The sequence below is a fragment of the Dipodomys ordii genome, unplaced genomic scaffold (genome assembly GCF_000151885.1).
Source record: "Dipodomys ordii isolate 6190 unplaced genomic scaffold, Dord_2.0 Scaffold113, whole genome shotgun sequence".
NCBI classification, from domain to species: domain Eukaryota; kingdom Metazoa; phylum Chordata; class Mammalia; order Rodentia; family Heteromyidae; genus Dipodomys; species Dipodomys ordii.
Genome location: NW_012267329.1, coordinates 5,529,266 through 5,552,480, shown reverse-complemented (window position 1 = coordinate 5,552,480; position 23,215 = coordinate 5,529,266). Strand labels below are relative to the sequence as shown.

Genomic DNA, 23,215 nt, shown 5'->3' with positions numbered 1-23,215 from the left:
ACAACAGGGTTGCTCAAACAGAACAGTTAGTCTCATTATCAGTAAGTTTCTCTTTATGTGGTATTATCCATCCTATCTGCCACTGCTTTGCAGCTTCCTGTGAATGCAGATGTGATTGGAACTCTCCAGCCTCGGGGTCTTACTCTGGAAGCCTTTCAAGGAAAATCCCTAGTTACATGTGGAGAACAGGAACCATAGTATCACCTTACCTCCTTTTTCCTGTATCTTCTCTGAATACGCACCAGTACATCTGTCCAGGGTGGGAAACTCAGACTCAGTTGTGTTGCCATGCATGCACAGAGATATGGAAAACTACATGCAGAGGCTTCCTTCTGCCTTGAGCACCTGGGAGCCTATCGTAGGACAGAGTCCCATGATGTCAGCATGTCAGTGCCAATGTTCTGCCCTAGGCCCTCACTCATTCCCTTTGCCTTTACTGTGGCTCAGTAGTACACAGGAGAGAGATGATGGTATCTTGAAGTGGGAGTAGCCCTCTAACGGAGAAGAAAATTGGTCAGATTCTCAATATTTTTGACAGAAGAAATGACATGACTTGCGGGTGTAGGAGAGTGAGAGAGGAGGAGGGTGATAGATATAATGGGTACCAGATTTTTAGCTTCAGTCCCTGTGAAGAAGTTTTCACCACCCTGAGACAGAGAAGATATGGGCAGAGCCAGGAAGAAGAAAAGGAAATCTGTTCCATTTTTGAAATATTAAGATTAAGAGGCCTCTTAGACAACTGAATAAACATTGAGAGAAGACATTAGGTTGTATGAGCCTGAAATGTAAGGAACAGGCTAGATTACAGATACAGATATTAGAGCCAACTACATATAAATGCTATCGAGACCAGATAAGATAATGCTGTGAATTTTTTTTTTCGGCCATGGGGCTAGAACTCTGGGCCTAAGCGCTGTCCCTCAGCTCCTCAGATCTCAGCCTCCTGAGTAGCTAGGATTACAGGTGTGAGCCACCGGTGCCCGGCAATGCTGTGAATTTTTTAATTGACCATGTTGTCATCTTGCCATTTCTAGCTGAACATATCCTGGGTCAAAGAAAATCCTTCCTTTAGGGGAGTAGTGTTACAGAATTAGACCCATAATCCTTTGCAGGAGCTAGTCAGATAGGGGGGAAAGGATGGGCTCGTTACAGCCTCTCCTACTCTTCTGTGAGGACTGTGGATTTACTTGTGGCCCAGCTCCTGCTTAGAAAGTGTCAACTTCAACCTGATCTTGTATTTAAAGAACCCCATGGAGGGGCTGGAAAGGTGGCTCAGTGGTAGAGCGCTTGCCTTGCATGCCTGAGGCCCTGGGTTTGATTCCTCAGCACAGCATAAGCAAAAAGAAAAAAGCCAGAAGTGGCACTGTGGCTGAAGAGCTGAAGAGCTGAGGCATAGCGCCCAGGCCCAGAGTTCAGGCCCCACGACCAGATACCCTCCCCCCAAAAAAAACCATGGACTCCACTCCCAAGTTACTCAAGCTGATCTAAAACTTTGGCAAAGTAGCAGGTATAAAATTAACCCTCAAAAATCAATGGCTTTCCTGTATGACAATAATTAGAAGAGCGCTGCTGAAATCAGGAAAAAAACTCCTTTTGTAATAGCTCCACAAAAAAATACCTAGGAATTAACCAAAGAAATGATGAAGGACCGCTATGATGAAAACTTTAAAAATGTGAAAAAGGAAATTAAAACAGAACTAAAGAAGTGGAAAAACCTCCCATGCTCCTGGATTGGGAGGATTAGCATCGTGAAAATGGCAATACTGCCAAAGGCTATCTATAAATTTAATATAATACCTACCAATATCACAACCTCATTCTTCAATGAAATAGAAGAAGCAATCCAAAAAATCATATGGAACAATAAAAGACCTCAAATAGCAAAAAACAATCCTTAGCAGAAAGAAATATCAATACCAGACTTCAAACTCTACTACAAAGCCATATTAATTAAATACCATAGTAATCAAAACAGCTTGGTACTGGCATAAGAACAGACCTCAGGACCAATGGAATAGAACTGAAGACCCAGAAATGAACCCACAGACCTATAGCTACCTAATCTTCAATAAGGAAGCCAAAAAAAAATAGAATGGAAGAAAGACAGGCTCTTCAGTAAATGGTGCTAGCAAAAGTTGGATAAACACCTGTAGAAAACTAAAGCTAGAACCTTATATACCACCCTGCACCAGAATCAACTCCAAATGGATCAAAGACCTCAAAGTCAAAGTAGACACCCTGAAAACATTACTGGAAGGAATAGGAGAAACTCTAGAGCTCCTTGGCACAGGCCAAAATTTTCTTAATAGAGACCCAGAAACACAACAAATCAAAGAAAAGCTTGACAAATGGGATTGCATGAAACTGCAGAGCTTCTGCATGGCAAAGGACATAGCTATCAAGATCAATAGAAAGCCTATGGACTCAGAGAAGATCTTCACTAGCCATACAACAGAGCCTCATATCTAAAATATACCTAGAACTCAAAAAATTAAATCCCCCAAAAACAAATCCTCAAAGAAACAACCTCCCTATTAATAAGTGGGCTAAAGTCTTAAAGAGAGATTTCTCTGAAGAGGAAATAAGAATGGCCAATAGACACATAAAGAAATGTTCAACTTCTCTGGCCATAAAAGAAATGTAAATCAAAACAACATTGAGATTCCACCTAACCCCAGTTAGAATGGCTATAATCAAGAAATCTAATAACAGATTCTGGAGGGGATGTGGCTAAAAGGGAACCCTACTGCATTGTTGGTGGGAGTGTAAACTTGTTCATCCACTCTGGAAAGCAGTGTGGAGGTCCCTCAAAAGATTACACATAGAGCTACCATATGACTCAGCCATCCCACTTCTGAGCATTTACCCAAATGATCACAAACAAGGCCATACTAAAACTACCTTCACAACTATGTTTATTCAGCATTCTTTACCTTAGCTAAGATATGGAACCAGCCCAGATGCCCCTCAGTAGATGAATGGATCAAGAAAATGTGATATATATATATATATATATATATATATATATATATGAATTTTATGTTTCCATCAGAAAGAATGACACTTCCTCATCCTGTGTCCTTGTATCAACATTTTGTTAGGAAATGGAAAGACTTGGAAAATTCATATTAAGTGAAGTAGGAAGTGGTGTTGTGCCTCAAGTGGTAGAGTGCTAGCCTTGAGCTGAAGATCTCAGGGACAGTGCCTAGGCCCTCAGTTCAAGCCCTATGACCACCACCACCACCACCACCACCACCACCAACAACAACAACAACAAAACCCACATATTAAGTGAAGTTAGCCAGGCCCAAAGAAATATAGGCTCCATAGTTTCCCTCATTTGCAATAATTAGTATACATCTAGGATAATTTTATCAGACAAGCAGAAAAGGACAAAAGCTATGTACATATGACCATATAAGATGATGCTAAGTGAAATGAACCCCAAGATATGGACACAAGAGGTCTTTCTTTGTTGTTGTTGGTTTTAATGTACTATGTGATTTTTTTTTTCCTTTGTATGTTCTTCCCCCTATGATATATCCCCTGTTGTCACTGTACTTGATTTTGGTACCCTGCATCTTGTATATATATTTGTCTGATTTGGGGAGTGGAAGGGGAATAACAAAATGTTGATATAAGGACACAGGATGACCCATTGCAACAGTGATACCCACAAGACACTATATTGGAAATGAATTTCAGGGTGGGGGAGGACTGAAAGAAGTGGGGGAGGAAAGGGATAGTGGGAGATCAAGGGAAGGAGTAACAATACTCAACAAGAAATGTACTCATTGCCTTACTCATGTAACTGTAACCCCTCTGTACAGCATCTTTACAATAAAATAAAATTTAAAAAATAAAGTGTCATCCTCTAGGCACACTTCCAATGCAATTAATCATGTTAATACCTATAAATAAAGTGCAATCAACAGTTACTTTAACAGTGCATGATAATTATTTGTAAAATTGTTGCTGAAAGGGACTTTATTTGGCCAGTTTTACCATGTCTGGGGGACATATTGGGCATATAATTGGAGTTGCTGAGAAAGCAGGACAAAATCAAATCATTAACAGCTTCCATGTTACAGGTGGAATCAATGTGATTATTTACAGGGGAAGATAAAGGACATTTGAGAGAAATATTGCAACTATGATTTCACTTGTTAAATGAGTGATTTTTGCTTCTAGATCTTTTTGAAAGAGGCTCTGTAAGAACAGGATTTCTTGGGGAGCCAACAACTCTGGAAATATGGTGTCAGGGGTGGGTGAGATTAGGGGAGGGAGGGAGGTGAGACCAGATGCCCCTTAACCTGATGAGTCACCGGAATTTGATCCAAAGGAGCCCCAAGCAGCTACTGAGAGTGCAGTACATCTCCAAAGATCCTTATATCTCTCCTTCATTTGTGCCTCGCTTCATTAATGCAAACATTATTGACTGATCCACTCCTAGCCCCTGCTAGAGGCTGCAAATGGGTCTTTCCCCTGAAGAATACACAGACAAGTATAGTGCATGATGCATTTCTTTATCCCTCTAGAGTTCCTGGCTAGGTCTGAAATAGGAACTGACAAAGACAGATTAATGGAAGTGAAGCATAACAAATGTATTTAATCAAAGTTTTATGTGGCACGAGAGCCCTTACGAATGAAATAGTATCTTTAATAAAGAATAGACCGTGTGTAGAAATGTGATTGGACGAAAGGATATGACGTAATGGGAAATGATGATGAGGGGCTGGATCTCAAATCCTGTTTGTTCAGATCTCGTTGTTTTCTGTGGATGGCATCCCTGCTGTCAGGTAGAAGACAAGGCCTCTTCTGGAATAAGAGTCTGATGGTCTACTTTCAGACAGGCAGCAAAGAGAATTTTTTTCATGGCTAACTACAAGACAGAAAGATGGGTAAAGGTCAAGGTTTCTAGGTTTTGTGTCTGGCTTTTGAAGAGAAAGGGTCTCATTTCAGTGACCCCCCAACTTGAGAAATTCTAGTTTGTTTCATGTTCTTAACATGAGAAAGGGGAATAGGGAGAAGACCTGAAAAGTCCTTTCCAATATCTTTCCTTCTAAGTATTCAGCATGCCAATTCACTTTAGGGTACCATTTTCTAAGCTTTTATGAGAGTTAAAAAATATAATCAATCCAACAGTAATACTAGTTACAATATATGGACTATACAGTACTTACTGTATAAATGTTTTTTGTCCATCATGGGGCTTAAACTCTGGCCCTGGGCGCTGTCCTTCAGCTCTTCAGCTCATGGCAAGTGCTCTACCACTTGAGCCACAGCCTCACTTCCTAAATGTTTTTTCTCATTTAGCCTTTTTAAAAATCAGTCCTTTTTTGAGTATAATGATTCTATTTTCTAAATGAAGAAATAAAAACATAGAACTAAAAAAAAAACTTCTAGAACTTACCTAAGAGTTCAGAAATTATTGAAGTCTCAAGTCTTGATCCCATCTTTAATCAATTGCACTACTATGTCCAACTTCAGAAGTTTTGAATATAAACATTTAGGCCATTTACCTTTAATGTAATTATTGAATACTCTTTTTTCAGTACCAGAGTTTGAATTTATTGCCCCACAGTTGCTCATCTGGTGCTCCACCACTTGAGCCATACCACCAGCCCACCATTTGACTGATTATTTTGTAGACAGAGTCTCACAGACTTTTCTGCCCAGGCTGGCTTCAAACCATAATCCTTCAGATTGCAGCTTCCTAAGTAGCTAGGATTATATGTTTGGACAACTTGGGCCTGGAATTGTGGAATACTTTTGTTTAAATTTACCATTGTATAATTGGTTTTCTATTTCTACCAGATTTTTACTTCTGCTGTTGTCCTCCCCTTCCCCTGCTTCCTGTCTTCTCTGGAATTAATTGAATAGTTTTAACATCCATTTTTGTGCTTTGTAGGTTTATTAGTTATAACTTCTTGTTTTATTATTTCAGTTATTTCTTTTGGGTATAGTATAGATCTTTGGTTACACAAGTTTATGCCTTTTGTAATATATAGAACACATAAATCTTACAATTTTAGTCTCATATGCTCTAATATATAACCTCAATCAGTTGAGAATTTCTCTTTCTCAATATTGAATTTGTTCAATCCTAGAATAACTCTAAGCAGTCCTACTTGGGTTATATACTCATCTTTAGTCCCAGCAAAAGTACAGAGACATGATATTTTTATCTGCCTGAATTTCTGCAGCATCCCTTCCAGAATTTCAAGGAGTTAGGAAGGAATTCACTAAAGGAATGAAAGAGTAGATAAGTAGAATAGTTAGCCAAAATTTTTAGCTATTATAGGCTATAGACTACAGAAAGAGGTTATAGGTTGGCAGGTAGAGAGTTCACACATGCTTACTATAAATTTCCATTCTATCTGGCTAACATTATTAATCTTAGTCACCTAATGCAGAAGCAAATGGAGCATTTCTTCCCATAGCATTTTACTTTCCTTTGTGCCCTCCAGGGCTCTCAGCCACCAGTGACACTTCTGTATATCTGATTCCTGTCAAGCTCAAAAAGAAGCCAGATACTAAGGCTCCTTTATGTTTGACTCTTAACAGAATTTCAGAAAAGCTTTTACCAAGAATCTAAATGCTTCTATGTAAAATAGAATTTCTCAGCCTTGGCTCCATTCACATTTTGGACTAGATAACTATGCATCTTTGTGCAATCAGTATATGGTATTTTACAGCCTCCCTGGGCTCTGCCTACCAGATGTCAGTAACAAACCCTCAAAAATAATTGTAAAAAACAAAAAACAAAAAATAATTCTCTATGCTTGAGAGACTGAGATCAGGAGGACCAATATTCAAGGCCAACAAAAGTAAGAAAGTTTACAAGATGCCAAACAATATCTAGATACAGCGCTGTCACCTGTCATCCTAGTTTTGTGGAAGTCTGAAATAGAGAAGATAGCAATTCCAAGCCAGTTCTGAAGAGAAAAGTCCATAAGATGCCCTCTCAACAGAAGGTGTGTGGTAGCATACATCTGTTGTCCAAGCTGAGAGACAAAAATAGGTGGAATACAGGTCCAGGCATGCACCTGGACTGGAAGTAAGACCCCCCCATCTCAAAAAATAACCAGCAAAAAAAGAGGGACAGAGGTGTGGCTCAGTGATAGAGTACAAAAGAATAATCTCAGGTAGTGTCAAATATTCCATAGATGAGCAATATCACTCTTGAATGAGGACCCCACTGGCTTAAGAGAATGTTTATAATCATCAGATTCTAAATGGTCTTCATGCCAGGCTTGCATGACCGGATAGGGGGAAAAGCACAGAATAGTCATCAAATGCCAATGAACTACTGTTCCACAGCACAGCCTGTTCAAGTCTCTTCTTGGGACAATGATTGCTGTTCCCCACTGCAGGATTTAGCCCTAGTTTCCAGCCTCTCCTCACACATAGTCTAGCCACGTGATTCCCTTGAGATTGGAGCTCCAGGCACCAGGGAGGCCTGGACTGTTAGAGGGAGATGATTTATTTACATGAGGCAGGATGCGATGCACTGAGACACAGACACCCATCTGCCTTAGCGGCCAGATAGATCCCTTTGCCGCCTCCTCCTGTGGAAGCAGTGAGAGGAAGAGGTTGGGCGAGGTGACCTTCCAGAGCTGAATCTGTGCTTCTAAAAATAGAAGCATCTTCAGAAAATCCAGGAGGGGAGGGGAGAAGAAGAGGGAGTCTGTGGTGTTGAGGGGAAAAACCTGACTCCCCAGAGCATTGTCACTATGAGACCGGATTAATTAGACACAGGCACCCAGCTCGATAACCTCAGGTAGCATTCAGAAACTGAAGCTAAATGAACTATTTTTTTTCTCTCTCTCTCTCCCATGTCACTCTCCCTGGGCTAAAAAGAGAGGGAGATTTGTGCCTTCTGACCTATTTGAAGGAATGCATTCTGCCTAAGGAGATGTTTTCCACAGGGGGAGGAAATGGGAGCTTCTTAGAGGCACACCCAGGAAGTGAAGGGCTGTAGCAAACTATCAGGGGCAGACAGCAGGGTCTTCTGGGGTCCCAGGCTCTACTGTGCTTTCCCTGCATGGAAAATGCAGGAGTAGACGAGGGTCCAGGTGTGTCCAAGTGGCATGTTGGCAGGTGTGTGGGTGCGTGGGAGTGTCATGGATTCTCTCTTGGGCTTATGCAATGTCCTTTCTTGTGAGCTATATGAGGAGTTGAAGATTGTAGAGTCTTAGGGAGCTATATGCTGATTTTCAGAGCTTCTGTGTGGTATTCTGGGGGTAGGGACTGGGGGGGCGTCTGGAGGAGGGATGCAGAATTGTATGTGGATAGTGTGACTAATTTGAAGTGACTATGGAGGGGGCTTGATGGAGTGAGGTAGGGCCCTGTTTGCAACACTGCACAGTCAGGTGATGCGTGTGCAGAGTGAGCCTGACCTGGAGTGGGTCTGCTCCACCCTCTGAGGCTCCTGTCTGCATAGCTTTGAGCTGGGAGCTCTGTGTGGATTTCAGGGGGAAAGACATGAGTGGAACCTCATGGGGAGGGAGTCCATGAAGGATTATTAAGACTGAGGAGAGCGTCTGCTCTCAAGCTGTGTTTCTGGGTTGTGGAGACCCGTGTGGGACTATGCAGGCTGTAAGCATAGATGGTGGCTGATGGCCTCCTCTTTGCCATCTAAATATAGGCTGTACTTCCTTGGTGGGGCGGGGAGAGGCTCCAGGAATGCAGGGATGTACTCTCCATGTGACTGATGTGAGCAGAAGAGGCATCAAGGGCTCAGAAGGTGAGCTAAGGAAGCCCTGTGACCCCTCCCAGTGCTGCCCTGCCATGGAGCTCCTTAGTGTGAGAAAGAAGATGTTGTAACACTTAGCTTTGTGCTTTCTCAACAGGACAATGTGGATCTTGGAGAGCTGATGTTTTCCCTCTGCTACCTTCCCACGGCTGGCAGGCTGACCATTACCATTATAAAAGCAAGGAATTTAAAGGCAATGGACATAACAGGGGCATCAGGTGAGCCATCCTAAAATTCAGACTTTCTCATCAGAGTCTAATGAAGCACCTTATGAAGTTTTGAACAGTGATAAAGCATATTGAGTCTGGACACAAACTTCCTAAGCTTAATCTCATTCCTGCCACCTAGGAACTGTATGACCTTGAGCAAGTAAGTCCCTTAACCTCTCTGGGCTTCCATTTCCAGCCTGTTACATGGACAGGGTCATAGAATCTGGCTCATTGTGTTGTTGTGACATTAAGTGGCTTAATACATATGCAGCAATAAAATAGTGTCTGGTACCTACTAAATTCTACATATCATTAGCTATTTTTATTCTCCCTCACCATTAGTGTGAACTAAATTTACAGTTTCCACAAGCTGATAAAGCTTATGTAGTTAGGTCTTTTCTCAGATAACCATCCCAGGCTTATTCAAGATTGCAAACAATCCTGCATCCTTATAGAAGTCATCTACACAGGGTTTAGTTTGGTTTTGTCTTTCCAACAAATCCAGCATGTAAACATAAATTCTAACCAAGAAAAAAGTATCTCAATATGCAATTTCTACAACACAAATTTACTAGCAGAACCCGCTAAACACGGTCACAAACATCCAGGACACATTGTCTCATAGGCTGAAATCAAAGAGCACCATATGCAGTAAATACTATACCACACACCAGAGGATTTATAAGTTTAAGATGTGGCCTCTGGTTTATAAGCCTCTCCTGGAAGGGGTAAGAAATCAGTGTGTGTGTGTGTGTGTGTGTGTGTGTGTGTGTGTGTGTGTGTGTGTGTACTAGTCTTGTCACTAGTCACCTCATCGCAGAGTTGCTCTAGGAGCAGGTCTAAGTCCTTTTGCTCCCTGATGGACAAATTGCTTCTCTCTTTGTTAATTGACCACAGGTAGTTCTATGGGCTTCTTCTGCTTATGGGCATCCATCCCCAGAACTTTCCCACCCTCTAGCAATTCAGAGACTCTGAGATGCAAGGAGTTCTCTTCTCCTCTTTTTTGAGTACTGGAGTTTGAACTCAGAGACTTTACCACTTCTGCTGTGCCCTCAGCCCTTTTTTAATGTAGCTATTTTTCAGATAAGTTCTTGTGTGTTTTGCCTGGTATGGCCTTGGACCACACTCTTCCTATCCTTCCTTGTAGCTAAGGTTCAGAGTGAGTGCCACATGTCCAGTTTCTTTGTTTTTTTTTTTGCGGGGGGGTCCGGTTGTGGAGCCTGAACTCTGGGCCTGGGTGCTGTCCCTCAGCTCTTCAGCTCAAGGCTAGTGCTCTACCACTTGAGCCACAGCGCCACTTCTGGCTTTTTTCTTTTTGCTTATGTGGTGCTGAGGAATTGAATCCAGGGCCTCAGGCATACAAGGCAGCTCTACCACTGAGCCACCTTCCCAGCCCCCCAGTTTCTTTGTTAAGATAGAATCTCCCTTTATTTCCAGGCTAGCCTTGAAATGTAATCCTTCCTATCTCTGCCTCCCAAATAGTAGGAATTCTCTTTCCTAAAGACCTAATCTTGGGTTGGGGTCATGGGTGTGACTAGACTAGTAGGGTGCTAGTCTAGCATGCCGGTGGCCCTGGATTCAATCCTCATTACTGTAATAAAGAGATCTAATTTTAGAAAAAAAAATCCCATGCAGTGGAGTTGAAGGCCCAAGGCCTGATTCCCATTCCTTAGAAATGTTTGTGCATTTTCCTTCAGATGACAGAGAAATTGATAATATCTTCCACTTTGGCAGCAGATGTTTTCATACTATTTTTAGATTTCACACATTTTAAAGAACACTGTCCTATACTTTTTCTTGAATGAATGACTTCTTTATGCTAACTAGTCACTGCCTATTACATTAATTAGCATTCCCAAACTGCAGTCCACACATAGGCAAAGGATGCAATATAGACTATGCAAGCCCATAGTTTGTATTTATCTTCACTGTAGCACTGCTTCTCATGGTCTCTGCAGATCCTTACGTGAAAGTCTCCCTGATGTGTGATGGCAGGAGACTGAAGAAGAGAAAAACGTCCACCAAGAGGAACACGCTGAATCCTGTTTACAACGAAGCCATAGTCTTTGATGTCCCTCCCGAGAATATTGACCAAATCCATTTATCCATTGCTGTCATGGACTATGACCGGTGAGATGCCTGGAATGCCTTTTCCATGGACGCCCACTGTGCCCTGGGAAGGGAGGACAGAGGTGGAACAGATAGGAGGCTCAGTGGGGTCCCAGGCCACAGGGAGGGACAGAAGGAGTGCACATGGAAGGCAGGTTGACCAGGAATCCCCACTGTTCAAACCATGGGGTAAAATCAGACTGCCACAGGGCCTCTCAGCTCTTCTACTCTTCGCTTTTCTCTTCTATATCTTCCTCTCTGTCCATTCTCTTTGTGCCCTACCTCTCCCCCACACACACATTTCTGTACATTGATACTTCAGAAACTGTGGCCCCATGAATCTTGGGTTCTGTCAAGCAATCCAGATTACCTTTAGGGGAAAGATTCCACACTAAACACCAGACTATCAACATTTCTAAATGCATAACTTCTATCTTTTTTTTCCCCCTTCTGGCAGTGTGTTTAATAAAGATCATTTCCATCCACTTAAGTCTGAAAGCAAACACAGAAATGTTCTCTTGAAAATGCTAGAATCAGTATGGATGACAGGGTACATTAAAATGTATAAGATGCTAGACTTTTTAATTAATACAGCACAGAAGAGATATTTATAGTCTGCATTGTAGCCAATTGTGTATTTAAAGGACAGATTTGAAAAAAAAATACAGTCATTTTAATATGCAAAGGAAGTACCAACAGGGAATTATACATGTTAAACCAGTCATTAGACTGAAATGCAAAGTCTCTTTTTAATTAGAAACCTCCCACGTGGTCTGAGCATAGTTATAAAGGAAAAAAAAAAACATTCTGACTTCTAATATAATCTTACAAATCTTATTGGTTGCTAAAACATTTTGCACATGCCTCTGAAATGTCAGCAAGGCAGCATCAGTGACCTGAACTCTTTCCCAGCAGATGCCTGGGCAAAGCATGACTGTGTTCCAACATGGCTTCCTGTGGGTGTGATAGCCCATGCTGGGCAATAGCCTGGTCCCATCTCTCCTGGGCAATACTATAGTGTGTGTCAGTCCCTGCTGGGGGTAGGAAGGATTGCTGCCCACCCACTGTAAAGCTAGGCCAACATTCTCCAAGCTATTGCCAAGTTTCCTGCATCAATAAATCTGATTATGTGATCTCTGCCTTGATGTAATTATCAGTAAACTCATGAATCTGGCTTGGAAAAAAAAATCCATGGCAGAATCCAGGGGCTGCTGCGTGCATCTGATTTTAATGAGAAGAGACTTGATTATCCTGCACACGCTACCTCTCCACCACCTCCACACAGACACAGCAAAAATTACTCGTCGCAGTAGGGAGGAGAGAAAAAAAAGAAAGTCTGTGAGTTTGGATCCCAAACAGTTAAAGGGTACACCATAGTTTTCCAGTTCGGCAAAGGACTTTTAGCAACAACAATAATATCAATAATAATAAGTTATTGTTTAAACAAAGCCAGAAGCCTACTTAGGGAAACTTTCCAGAGATCGGCCCTAAGGTTAAAGGAGCTAAGTATCTTTGTACAGTTGATAACTCAAGTTGGGTCAAAGAAATAAAGCTAAACTTAGAAGGAAGGAGAGAAGAGCATGATACCAGTATTCTTTAATGAAAGGGAAAGCAAAAGAATACAGGCACCTTCTCCACCCTACCCCATTGGTGAGCTGCCTGACTCACCAATCCTTGGTTTCCCTTTGTGTGATTTTCTTCTTCTATACCAAAATTTTAAGAAAAAACTATTGTGGGCCCTTTTCACAGTGTAGGTCACAATGAGATCATCGGCGTGTGTCAAGTAGGCAACGAAGCTGAGAGGCTGGGCAGAGAGCACTGGAGTGAAATGCTGTCCTATCCCAGGAAGCCTATTGCACACTGGCACTCCCTAGTGGAGGTAAGAGCTACCCCCCTGTGCTTTACATTGCAGAACAGTAAATGCCTTGTGGAATTGCAAAGACCCCAGCCTGCATGAAATTCAGCCAGGCTCTGAAATTACACCCTGGTGGTGGTGTTTCCTGGAGCCACTGAGACTTATAGGCAATCTGAGGTTTTTGACCCTCTCTCACTTGTACTGTCCTTCAAAAAGATCAAGATGTTCTAACTTGGTGCCAGATCTGAGTGAGTGTGGACTTGCTGTTTGTTGAATGTTGCCTGGAGCCGGACTTTACTTAAAGAATTCCAGTCTGGGACAGAAGTCTTGAATTCTCAGACTGACTCTGGCACTGGCATGATTCTGAGTCAGTTAGATACTGTCCATTTCAGATATTTAATAATAATGCATACATGAAATGGAAATTTGTTTCTTTTTTGTATAAAAAGTCCTGAAGAAGTCATTCTAGGCTCTCATAGTGATAAATCACAGTGACAGACTCCATGATCAACAGAGACCTTGACTTCTGCCTGTCTGTTTTGCTGTCTCAATGTTGTTGTATTTTTAATTTGTAAAAGTTTTATTGTAAAGGTGATGTACAGAGGGGTTGCAGTTACATAAGTCAGGTAATGAGTACATTTCTTTTTTTAACAGTGTCACCTCTTCCCTTGCTTTTTCCCAGTTTTTTACTCCCTACAAGTTATATAGCTCATTTTCAACTAGTGAGTGTCTAGTGAGTATCACTGCTGCATTTGTGTACCCCTGTCCCACCATTTCTGTACTTCCCCTTCCCCTCCCCAAATCAGATAAACTTACATACATACATACTTCCATACATAAGGCAAAAGGTACAGAAATCAAAAATAGCAGCAAAAGGGGAAAATAGAAAAAAAAAAGAAGAAAAAAGACAAAAAGTAAAATAAAAAACCCTTGTTTTCATTTCTTGGAGTCCATTTTGTTAATTATCATGTTATATGATAGTAGGAACATAGCTACTAATTAATAATAATGCACATAGCCAATTAATTTTCCTTGTATTTACCTCACTGTACAGTATGGCTGTTAAGCTCTAACCATCACATATCTATTGGCCAAAAGTAAAAGGTCAAGGTGTCAAAAGTTTCTCTCATTTCTTAATGAGAGAAGGAGGGAAATGAATATCTGCAGGCAATCAGCCATCATTCAGCCTCACCCACCTTCCTCGATTTATTTCCCTTTCCCTTCTCATTCACTTGTTCTCCCACTCATCATTTATTTCCTCCAAAGTAATTTGCAGCCAGGCACCAGTGGTTCATGCCTATAATCCTAACTATCCAGGAGGCTGAGATCTGAAGTTCATGTTTTGAAGCCAGCTTGAGCAAGAAAGTGCATGAGACTTTTATCTCCAATGAACCAGCAAAAAAGCCATAAGGGGAGATGTGGTTCAGGTGGTAGAGCACTAGCTCTAAGTGAAAAAGCTAAGGGACAGTGCCCACACACAGAGTTCATGTCCCACAAACAAGAAAAGTAATTTGCACTCAGCAAATAACATTTCAGAGGATACAATGCCATGTAGGCATATAAAATTATCTTTTCCCTTGTAAAACTTGTAGATAATGAGAGAGACAGAAGATGGAGCCTAAGTTAATCTTTAAAGTGCACAGCTTAGAGTTGGAAGTGTGGCACAGTTGATAGAGTGCTAGCCAATGAGCAAAAGCATCAGGTACCAAGTCTGAGTCTCAGTCTTGGACCAAAAGGAAAAAATAAGAAAAGAATTAAGCTATCAGATTGCTGTCCATTGAAAGTGCTAAAAGGAAAGAGGTGTTTGTTGAGCTTACGAGAGATTGTCCATTAAGCCTGTCTCCTTCCTGCTCTTAGTAAGTCAAAAGAGTGGAGCCCCTCGCAATGGGAACACCAAAAACCAAGCAAGGTTATTTACCAAGGGTTTATGGTCTGCAGGCAGAGAACATCCCTCTGTGTTCTCCCAGTACAGTCATGTTCCTTTTATATCCATTCTCAGAGCTAGACAGCCTCTCTCAATGTGGCACCTCTGCCCTTGACAGAGCATCTGTACTGCATGTCCTTCAACCAGATGACTCTGATTGAAGTATGAAAGCAGCTGTGGAGAGGCTGAGGGGCCCCCACCAGACGTGAGGACTAAGAGACATCTCCATTGTAGGACTCGTGCAGAAGAGAGACTCCAAGCATCAGGGCCTCTTGCTATATTCAAGGATAATCTAGGCTCCTCTCATTTGCAGATCCCAAAAGATGTCTCTGCCCTAGGCCATGGAAGCTAAGATTCTCTTTCCTGATGTCAAAATTAATCCCTAAGGGAGGTTTCCAAGGACCTATGAGCTGCTGGAGAAGTAGCTATGGGACTGACTCTAACTGAAACATATCTTACTTCTTTATTTCCTGATAGAATTCTCAAAGGAGTCCATCTGTGGGCTTATTAAAGTGTCCAGGGTTGCCACCAGAAGTGGCAATATAATATATATAATAACAGCTATTACTAATACACTTCCTGTACCCTTAGTACTAGAATCAAAATCATAGCTAACTTCAATTCTGACTTGTTATCAGGAGTGTCAAAGCTCCATGACAGAAAATGGGACAGGAGTAACAACTAGAGGTACAGAGGAGCTGAGAAACAGCACTTCTTCCTTGATACTTGGGTAATACTGAGGGTATTGCAGGGGACCTGATAGGCAGTACCTTCATTGCGGTGCAGCCCTGGTCCTGAGCAATAATCAGTGTCCCACAAAGCAGCAGGGGGAAAGCAGGCCTTGGAGCCTTCTTCCACTGCTGAGGGAAAGTGCTTAACAACTTTGTCACCTGGGAGATGCTTCTTAAGTCCTGAGTACTCAGCTTTTTGCAAATCTGTGTTCAACAGTTATGTAAGTGAGAAATACATGTCTTCAGGGTTAAAGTACTGCAACTTGGGAGTCATTGGTGCAGCAGCTAGAACTACTTCAGCTAATACAATGGGTGTTTCTGAACTGCTGTAGCAGAACCAAGAAATGAAATTCTTGCACCCCTGGTATGAAATGCAAGCCAAGAGAGGCTTGTTCCTTCCCTGTTGCTTCCTTGACTCTTTGAAGTAATGTTCTGGAGTCCAGATCCATCCTGAAAGGGGAAGTGGTGCCTTCCCTTTTTAAAAATAAACATGGACGTGTCAGAATTGGAGCAATGGTACTGGATGAGATGAAAGCAGATGCGACGTAGGCCATGCTTTGTTGGAGACTATCTGGGTGGAAGAGGCCATAAGCAGCATTGAGATGTGTACACAGTGAACTTGCAGGTGGGGGGGGGGACCTAGATTCATACTGGTGGACTGCCACATGCTGGTTAGTGACTCTACCCTTTTGTAATGTGGCCATAGCAGTGCCTGTCTCTCAATGGCACTGATGGGGGTGGAGCACCTAGTCTAGGTGAAATGCAGCTCCGAGGGAGCACAAAACTGTTCAGTGATGTCCTCACCCATCATCATCATGTATATCCCCTATTCTCACAGGCTGCTGTGCTTCCTCCTGACACTGTCATATGAGGAAACATAATGTTCGTCATGGAGAGGAAGACAAAGAAAGGGAAACCCCAGGCCCGTGGCCCAGTATCAACTCAGACTAGGGGAGCAGCACACTCAGCACTTAGGTGGGCACAGATGCATACTGTGCATATTTGCTGTAAATATATAAGTTGTTTGTAATGCCTTTTAGAATTCTACTTTAAGGTAAAAGCATTGCAAAATCCCAGGTCTCTTGGCAAGTGTGAGTGACATGAGTGTATGTGTGCGCCTGTGCCCACATTGTGTGTGCACTTACACACACACACACAACACACACACACACACACACACATACACGGTATAAGAGAGAGGACAGACGAAGTAAGGAGAAGCTGGAATTTAATGTGAAGGGAGGCTGGCCCGGCAGAAGCCCCTCACTGCCCAGGAACCAAGGGACCAGGCTAGAACTGAACCCTGACACCTGCAGAGATCTGGCAGCCCACTTAGGGCTGTATCCAACGTGCTCTGACCTTGGCAGGGCAGGTGGCAGATGGAGTCTTCAAAGCCAATGAATTTAAAAATCCATTTCTCTCTCAGGGATTCTGGATGGCTTCACTGCACACTCAAAGGTCAGCCAATACCACTCCTTTTACTCTCCATCACATCAACAGCCTAGAAAGCTGGGTAAACTCCCCCAGAAGAGGCTACCTGGGACTTGGAGATAGAAACATCCCTGCCATTGGACCACCAGAGATGGCAGAGAGTTAGGGGTCCTCATACCATTACATCAACTTTTGTACATCCAATCTAAGATGATGTTGGCCCAGCTACATGTGGCCCCCCCTCTCCCACTCTTCTGAATGTCATGCTGACCTACATTATGATCTTTGGGAAGAATAACAGGAAATAGTTCCAGGTTTGCATCACTCCCTTGAGTGCTGCTATGTAACTTCGGTGTTAATGAGTAGTGAATTTGGCTTAATGAGAAGCCAAGCTTTCAGGTGCCATTTGGTTACATTAAATTTTAGTTTTATGGGAGAATGAAGAACAACAATCCAATCTGAATCTGTAGTAAAGATCAGCCTCGTTGAGTTAGGGGTGAGGCTAGAGTAGAACATTTTTCAAGCAAGCACAAGGCCCTGATTTCAATCCTCAGGGCCAGAAGGAAAAGAAAGGATAAATAATGTCATCCTAATTGGTAGAGGTATGGGGTTCTAACCCCTGAAATCCTACTCTAGGCTACTAACATATGATCAGACTGCTCTCCAAGCCCAGTCTTCATATGTGTATGTGCATCCGAGTAGAGCAGATCTACACCAGCATGGTTGTTGGGACCACCTGATTGAGTTTTGTACAATTCCAACGTAACCATGTGTTTAAGATACCCTCACATAAACAAGAGTCCTTGCTCATCAGCAGCAGCCTCATTAAGTAAGTGTGTGAACTTTCAATCTGAAGCAAATGTTGGTTACCCAAACTTGTTTTGAAACTATATTAGCAGCCCCTTTAAACCATCTCTAGATATTTCCTATCAAGAACTCAGCAGAGCCTTTTTTGGGTCTTTGAGGATCATAGACACCCAGAACACAGCATTATTTTTCAGGCTGGGTCATGGAAATGGTAAAGGCACATTCCAGCAGGAGTTTGGGGAATAGATTTCTTGAGATGGGTCCTGGCAAGTCAGGAAAAACTGTCTAGACTGAATACAACTGTTTCCCAGAAGATTGTGAAGTGAGGGAATGAGAGATTTAAACTCTCTGGGCAAGCTGTGATTCAGCATAGACTCAGGCAGGGTATGAATGGAGCTGAAGGAGCCATCATAGTCCTGTAAAGGTACATGGCCATTGCTGCCTTGTTACTCTAGCTATAGTTAGCTATAGTTTGCCTTTGGCTTCTCCCTCAACCCATCCAAACTTTGGATTTTAAGCTTAAAGTGAAACTAGATTTTCTCTTCTTCCCTTCTCTTCGTATCTCTTCTACCAAAGATTATTTCCTCTTCCTGTCTGGTGGAAACTTCCTTTCTGGCATAATGTGGTTCTCCTGTACTATGACATCTTCAAGACTACAGAGTTTCCTCTCAACATGTAAAGGAAATGTTTGGAGCTTAGACGTGTCTCTTTTTTCTCAGCAAGGCCTGGCCTAAATACTCTTGTTTCATGCTGACATTAGCTGATTGCTGTTGTCTTTTCTGCCTCTAACTTATAGAAATCTATGGCATTGATTCAACATGTGAGACAACATGATGATTCATAGGAAATAAAGATAACATGCTTGCCAGTCATATTACATGCCTGTAATTGTAGCACTCAGGATGTTGAGGAAAGAGAATCATGTGTTCCAGGGTGATCTAGGCACTCTGACATATATAATAAGATTTTATGTCTCAAAAAAGAAAAAGGAAAAAAAAACAGAAGAAGAAGGAAAAAAAGGAGAGAAGGAAGGAGGGGGAAATACTTATTGTATAAATATTGAATTCGTATTTAATGGATAAATGAAAAAGTAAATGAGATATAGGATGAAACAATCAAATTCCTTTAGAAATGCTGAAGCTCCAGAGTTCCTCATTCAGTGGAATCTCTATTCAGTAGTCCAAGTCAATTCCAGGCAAGGCCCGAAGGGTACTATGAATGAATTTACAGCAGACTAAGCCCCAGACTTCCATGGGATTTCCATGAGCAGAGATCATTTCTTCCCTTGGTTCCCATGATGATAGGTGGCCTTGAATTTTGAGTACAATGGAAAAATGGAACAACAGAGAGCTCTTGGTAAAGGACAAAAGTCACCCCACCCCCATCCCTGAGCTGACATGGATAGCCAGGTCCTGGAGTACTCCTGGTATCTCCTTTCATCTATGAGAGGAAGCACAGCATCCCCTAAGGTGAAGAGCAAACTGACCCTGAGAGAGAGTGGGCCAGGAGGTGACAAGGCCTCAAGTTGGCTTTTGTTCTCTGGGGAAGCATTATAGCACTAATGACTTGCTGTACCCGTCTGTGAAGATAAGGTAAAAATAAAGGGAAGGGGGAAAGGGGGAAAAAATGAAGGAGGTGGTGATCCTGTTAAAAAAGAAATGTACTCATTACCTTACTTGTGTAACTGTAACCGCTCTGTATATCACCTTTACAACAAAAATGGAACAATGGAAAAATATTTTTTTAATTTTAATAATTTGAAGGATTTATTAAAAAAATATTTTTAACCAAAAGCTAACCAGTTTTATTGATGGGATTTTGCAGGCCAATGTCCATTAACACTTGCAAAACTGATTTCAGAGACCCTAACGATGTACTGCATGTCGGGAATCTGAAAACATTAACAAACCCATTAGAATCTGTGTCAGTCCATGTCAGTTGGTGTAAGTGGTCAGAATACAGTTTGGACAAGCAGGTCTGGTTGGTATCGATGGGGCCTTGGGTTTCCTGTTGGTGGAGAGTGTGCTCCGCATACAAAGCTGAGACTATTCAGACTTCTTTATATTGAATTATCTCTACAAAAAGAAGAGTATTAAGTGTTCTCTCACCTTCAGATAGTGTTTGAAATCGGTGACTTTCTCAAAGGCCTGTAGAGATAGTAATCATATAAAACATGGGAACACTTGAGGTAAACATTAGAAGTATAAAGGTGACAACAATGTGATTTAAAACAACATTTCTGCCTGAGCAGAAAGTCAACTGCATCTTGACTCTCCTCTCATTCACAAGTGACCTTGATGCTGCTGTCTCTGCCCCGGAGGGTCACACTTGAATAGTTGTAAAATAGAAAGGTGGATGACAATGGACTTCAGTCCTCCCCATCTCCAGGAATAGCATTGAGAGGTGACAGCAACACAATGAGATGGACCGATTCTTCCCCCACAGATGAAGGAAACTGAGTAGATGCTGCCAGGCCACTCTCTCCAGAAGAACTGCACCCACTGCCTATAGTCTGCAAAAGGATATTTTCCTTGCCTGGGGAAAGGGACTGGGATGAAGGCAGAGCCTTATGGAAGAGGTCATCCCAGAAGGCCACTGAGGCCAGAAATGTATTTCAGGAACTGCTTCTGTCAAGGGCAGCCACCCACATGTCACCAGGACAACTGGCTGATAGGACAATGCTCTGTTTATTGCTCTTCCCAGTACTGTGAGGGAGAGGACAGAAGCACTTGTTATTTTGAAGCCTGAGTGAAAGTGGATGAAGGGGATAAAAGAATAGGGGTACTTGGATGCAATGACATTTATCTTTTATGTCTTGCTTACTGTGAGGTGCCTGGTACCGAAGAAAGCCCATGGCACCTGTTATATCCTCAACAAATATTCCTAATGAAATCATTTATTGATTTTCTGTTAATGAACTTGCATTTTGAAACAGTCACAGCCAAAAGACTCAATCATACACAAATAACTGGTTGCAAGTTTACAAAAGAAGAGATCCTCTGCTTTCCTTTCATATTTATGTTGCTTTGCAGGGGGGAATATTGAAATTATACATGGAATTGAAGAGCCTGTGGGAGGTCTCCATTTATGATTGTCCCCTGGGGTTGGAAAAGGCACAGCTCCTGAGCAGTACACATTGTTACACGTCACTGTCCCTTTCCATCAGCCTCTCCCACCCTGTACTTCATTTGTTTAGAAGGGAGATGAAAATCTGTACTTGTGTAGCAACATTATTTTAGCAATTTTATCCTTTATTCCTTTGATTACTAGGTAAAGCAGTCAGTAGTGGTAGAAAAAGGTATTTTCTTTCATTTCAAATAAAATTCAGGGCATGAAATGTGATGACATGGGTAATCAAAATGCTTAAAATAAAGAAGTGGGATTTTCTTAAAAGCAGAGGGAAGTTTCCAAGTCACTGAGCAATTGCTTAATGCATTTTCAACTTTCAGGTATATAATATACTATAGTGAGTTGTACCCAGACAAAAACAGAAGCAGTTATGAATGAGACAGGAAAACATGAGCGTGTTTTCACTCCTTCTCTGAGGACATATTGATAAGTGTTCCAACTCACAAACTTTATTAGAGAAAGGTCATAGAACCAATCAAGAGGGTAAATACCATCCAAGGGGATTAAGAGTGACTACAAATTTGAAAATGTAAACATCCTGGATTTTCCCTCCTGTTACTAATGCTTAATAAAGTCTCTGAGGCAAGCAAGGAGATTTAGATCCCAGGAAAGCCACATCTGTTTGCACTTTCCACTGGGCCTTATCTGCAGTCTGTGTCTACTGGAGACTAAATGCTTGTGACCCTCCAAATGTCTGATGTTGAAACGTTAGCTCCAGTTGTGGTGCTGGGAAGAGAATGTCTAAGGGATGTTCTTTCCAGAGTGGGATTAGTACCTTTGAAAGAAGCCCACCACCGGGTTCCAGTGGCTCATGCCTGTAATCCCAGCTGCTGAGATCTGAAGCCTGAGATCTGAGGATCAGGGTTCAAAGCCAGCCCAGGCAGGAAGGTCTGTGAGACTCTTATCTCTAATAAACCATCAGAAAACCAGAAGTGGTGTTGTGGCTCAAGTGGTAGAGCACTAGCCCAGAGTTCAAGCCCCATGACTGACACACACACACAAAAATCCCACTCTGTGAGGATATGCAAAAAAAGTATGATCTATGAAGAATCAATCAGAGCTAGCCCTTGCCAGACACCCAATATACTGATGCTTTCATCCTGGACTTCCCATCTCCACAACTGTGAGCAATACACTTCTGTTGTTTATCATTCACTCTGGCCAAGATATCTATTACAGTCATCTAAAACAAAGAAGGTGCACTCTTTGTGCCTGGAGTCAAGGGGTTGGAGCAAAACAAGTCTGAGTTACACCAAGCAGTAATGTATCACTAGAGAAGAAAACACCATCCTGGCTATGGAGGGACTCATCGAATCCATAAAGATGGTAAAAAAGCTAAACCCCTGATGTCCCTATTCTAGTTCTGGAAGCTTCTCTGCAGAGATACTGAGTAGGATCTCCAGTGACATTAATGTTCTCTAAGGAAGGAAACCAAGAGCCAGGCAGGTATTAGGGTAGGCTCCTGTTTTTGAAGAGGGTGACAACTGATTGCAAACTTTAAAAACTGAAGTAATATCCTACTCTAAAGGATGATGGTCTGGCATACTGGGACAAACTGTAGCAGAGGTGAATGGTGTGAACATTCTACTCACTTAGACACACAGGCTCAGGAATGAGTTGATAACCAAGGTCCCTTGACTTCTAATGACTGTGCCATGGGACCCCCAAACATGGAGGATTGCCACAGGAGAGAAAATCTGCGTCTCTACCTTGGGCATGCAGGGTGACACCAACATGATGTTCGCAGGTGACAGAATCTGATCATGCAGTTGTCTTTTTAATCTTGGGTTCCTAAATATTTCAGAATGTTTAGTTTCAGGATTAGAGCTAATGGCTCTCATGCTACTCATTACAAAGACTGCAGGACTTCCATTGCTTGTCAAGTGTGAAAATAACATGCATGAATATGGAGTTACCTAGAAATAACTCTAAAATCAGAAATGAGGCTACAGGGCTACTTGCAGAGAAAGAAATCATAGCAGACACAACCCTATATTCTCACAACAACAGAAGGAATTACAGACAGCCCCCAAGTAACATTGTCTGAGTCAGGGTAGAATCTAAACCCTCATTCACAGTGCACCTGGAGCACTAGCTCCCAGGTGGCTGTGGACACAAAAGAGTTAATAACAAAGGCCTTGAGAAAGCTGCCCTTTGTTGCAAGGAAATCACTTTTAGTTCTACTTGCTGTTGCCAGAGGAGATGCTTGAAAGCAAGAAAGGGAATAATAGTGAAGCGAAGGACTTTGGAGTCACATGGTAG

At 42.1% G+C, this 23,215-nt stretch overlaps 1 protein-coding gene across 1 annotated transcript in view; it reads left to right on the top strand.

The window, feature by feature from the left end:
* Positions 1 to 13,033, top strand: part of Syt9 (synaptotagmin IX) — a 132,529-nt gene extending 119,496 nt beyond the window's left edge. Inside the window, exons 4-6 of the mRNA XM_013028693.1 lie at positions 8,856 to 8,976; positions 10,926 to 11,097; positions 12,826 to 13,033. Coding sequence (XP_012884147.1) covers positions 8,856 to 8,976; positions 10,926 to 11,097; positions 12,826 to 13,033 — 501 coding nt within the window. The remainder of the gene's footprint in view (positions 1 to 8,855; positions 8,977 to 10,925; positions 11,098 to 12,825) is intronic.
* Positions 13,034 to 23,215: the final 10,182 nt, after the last annotated feature.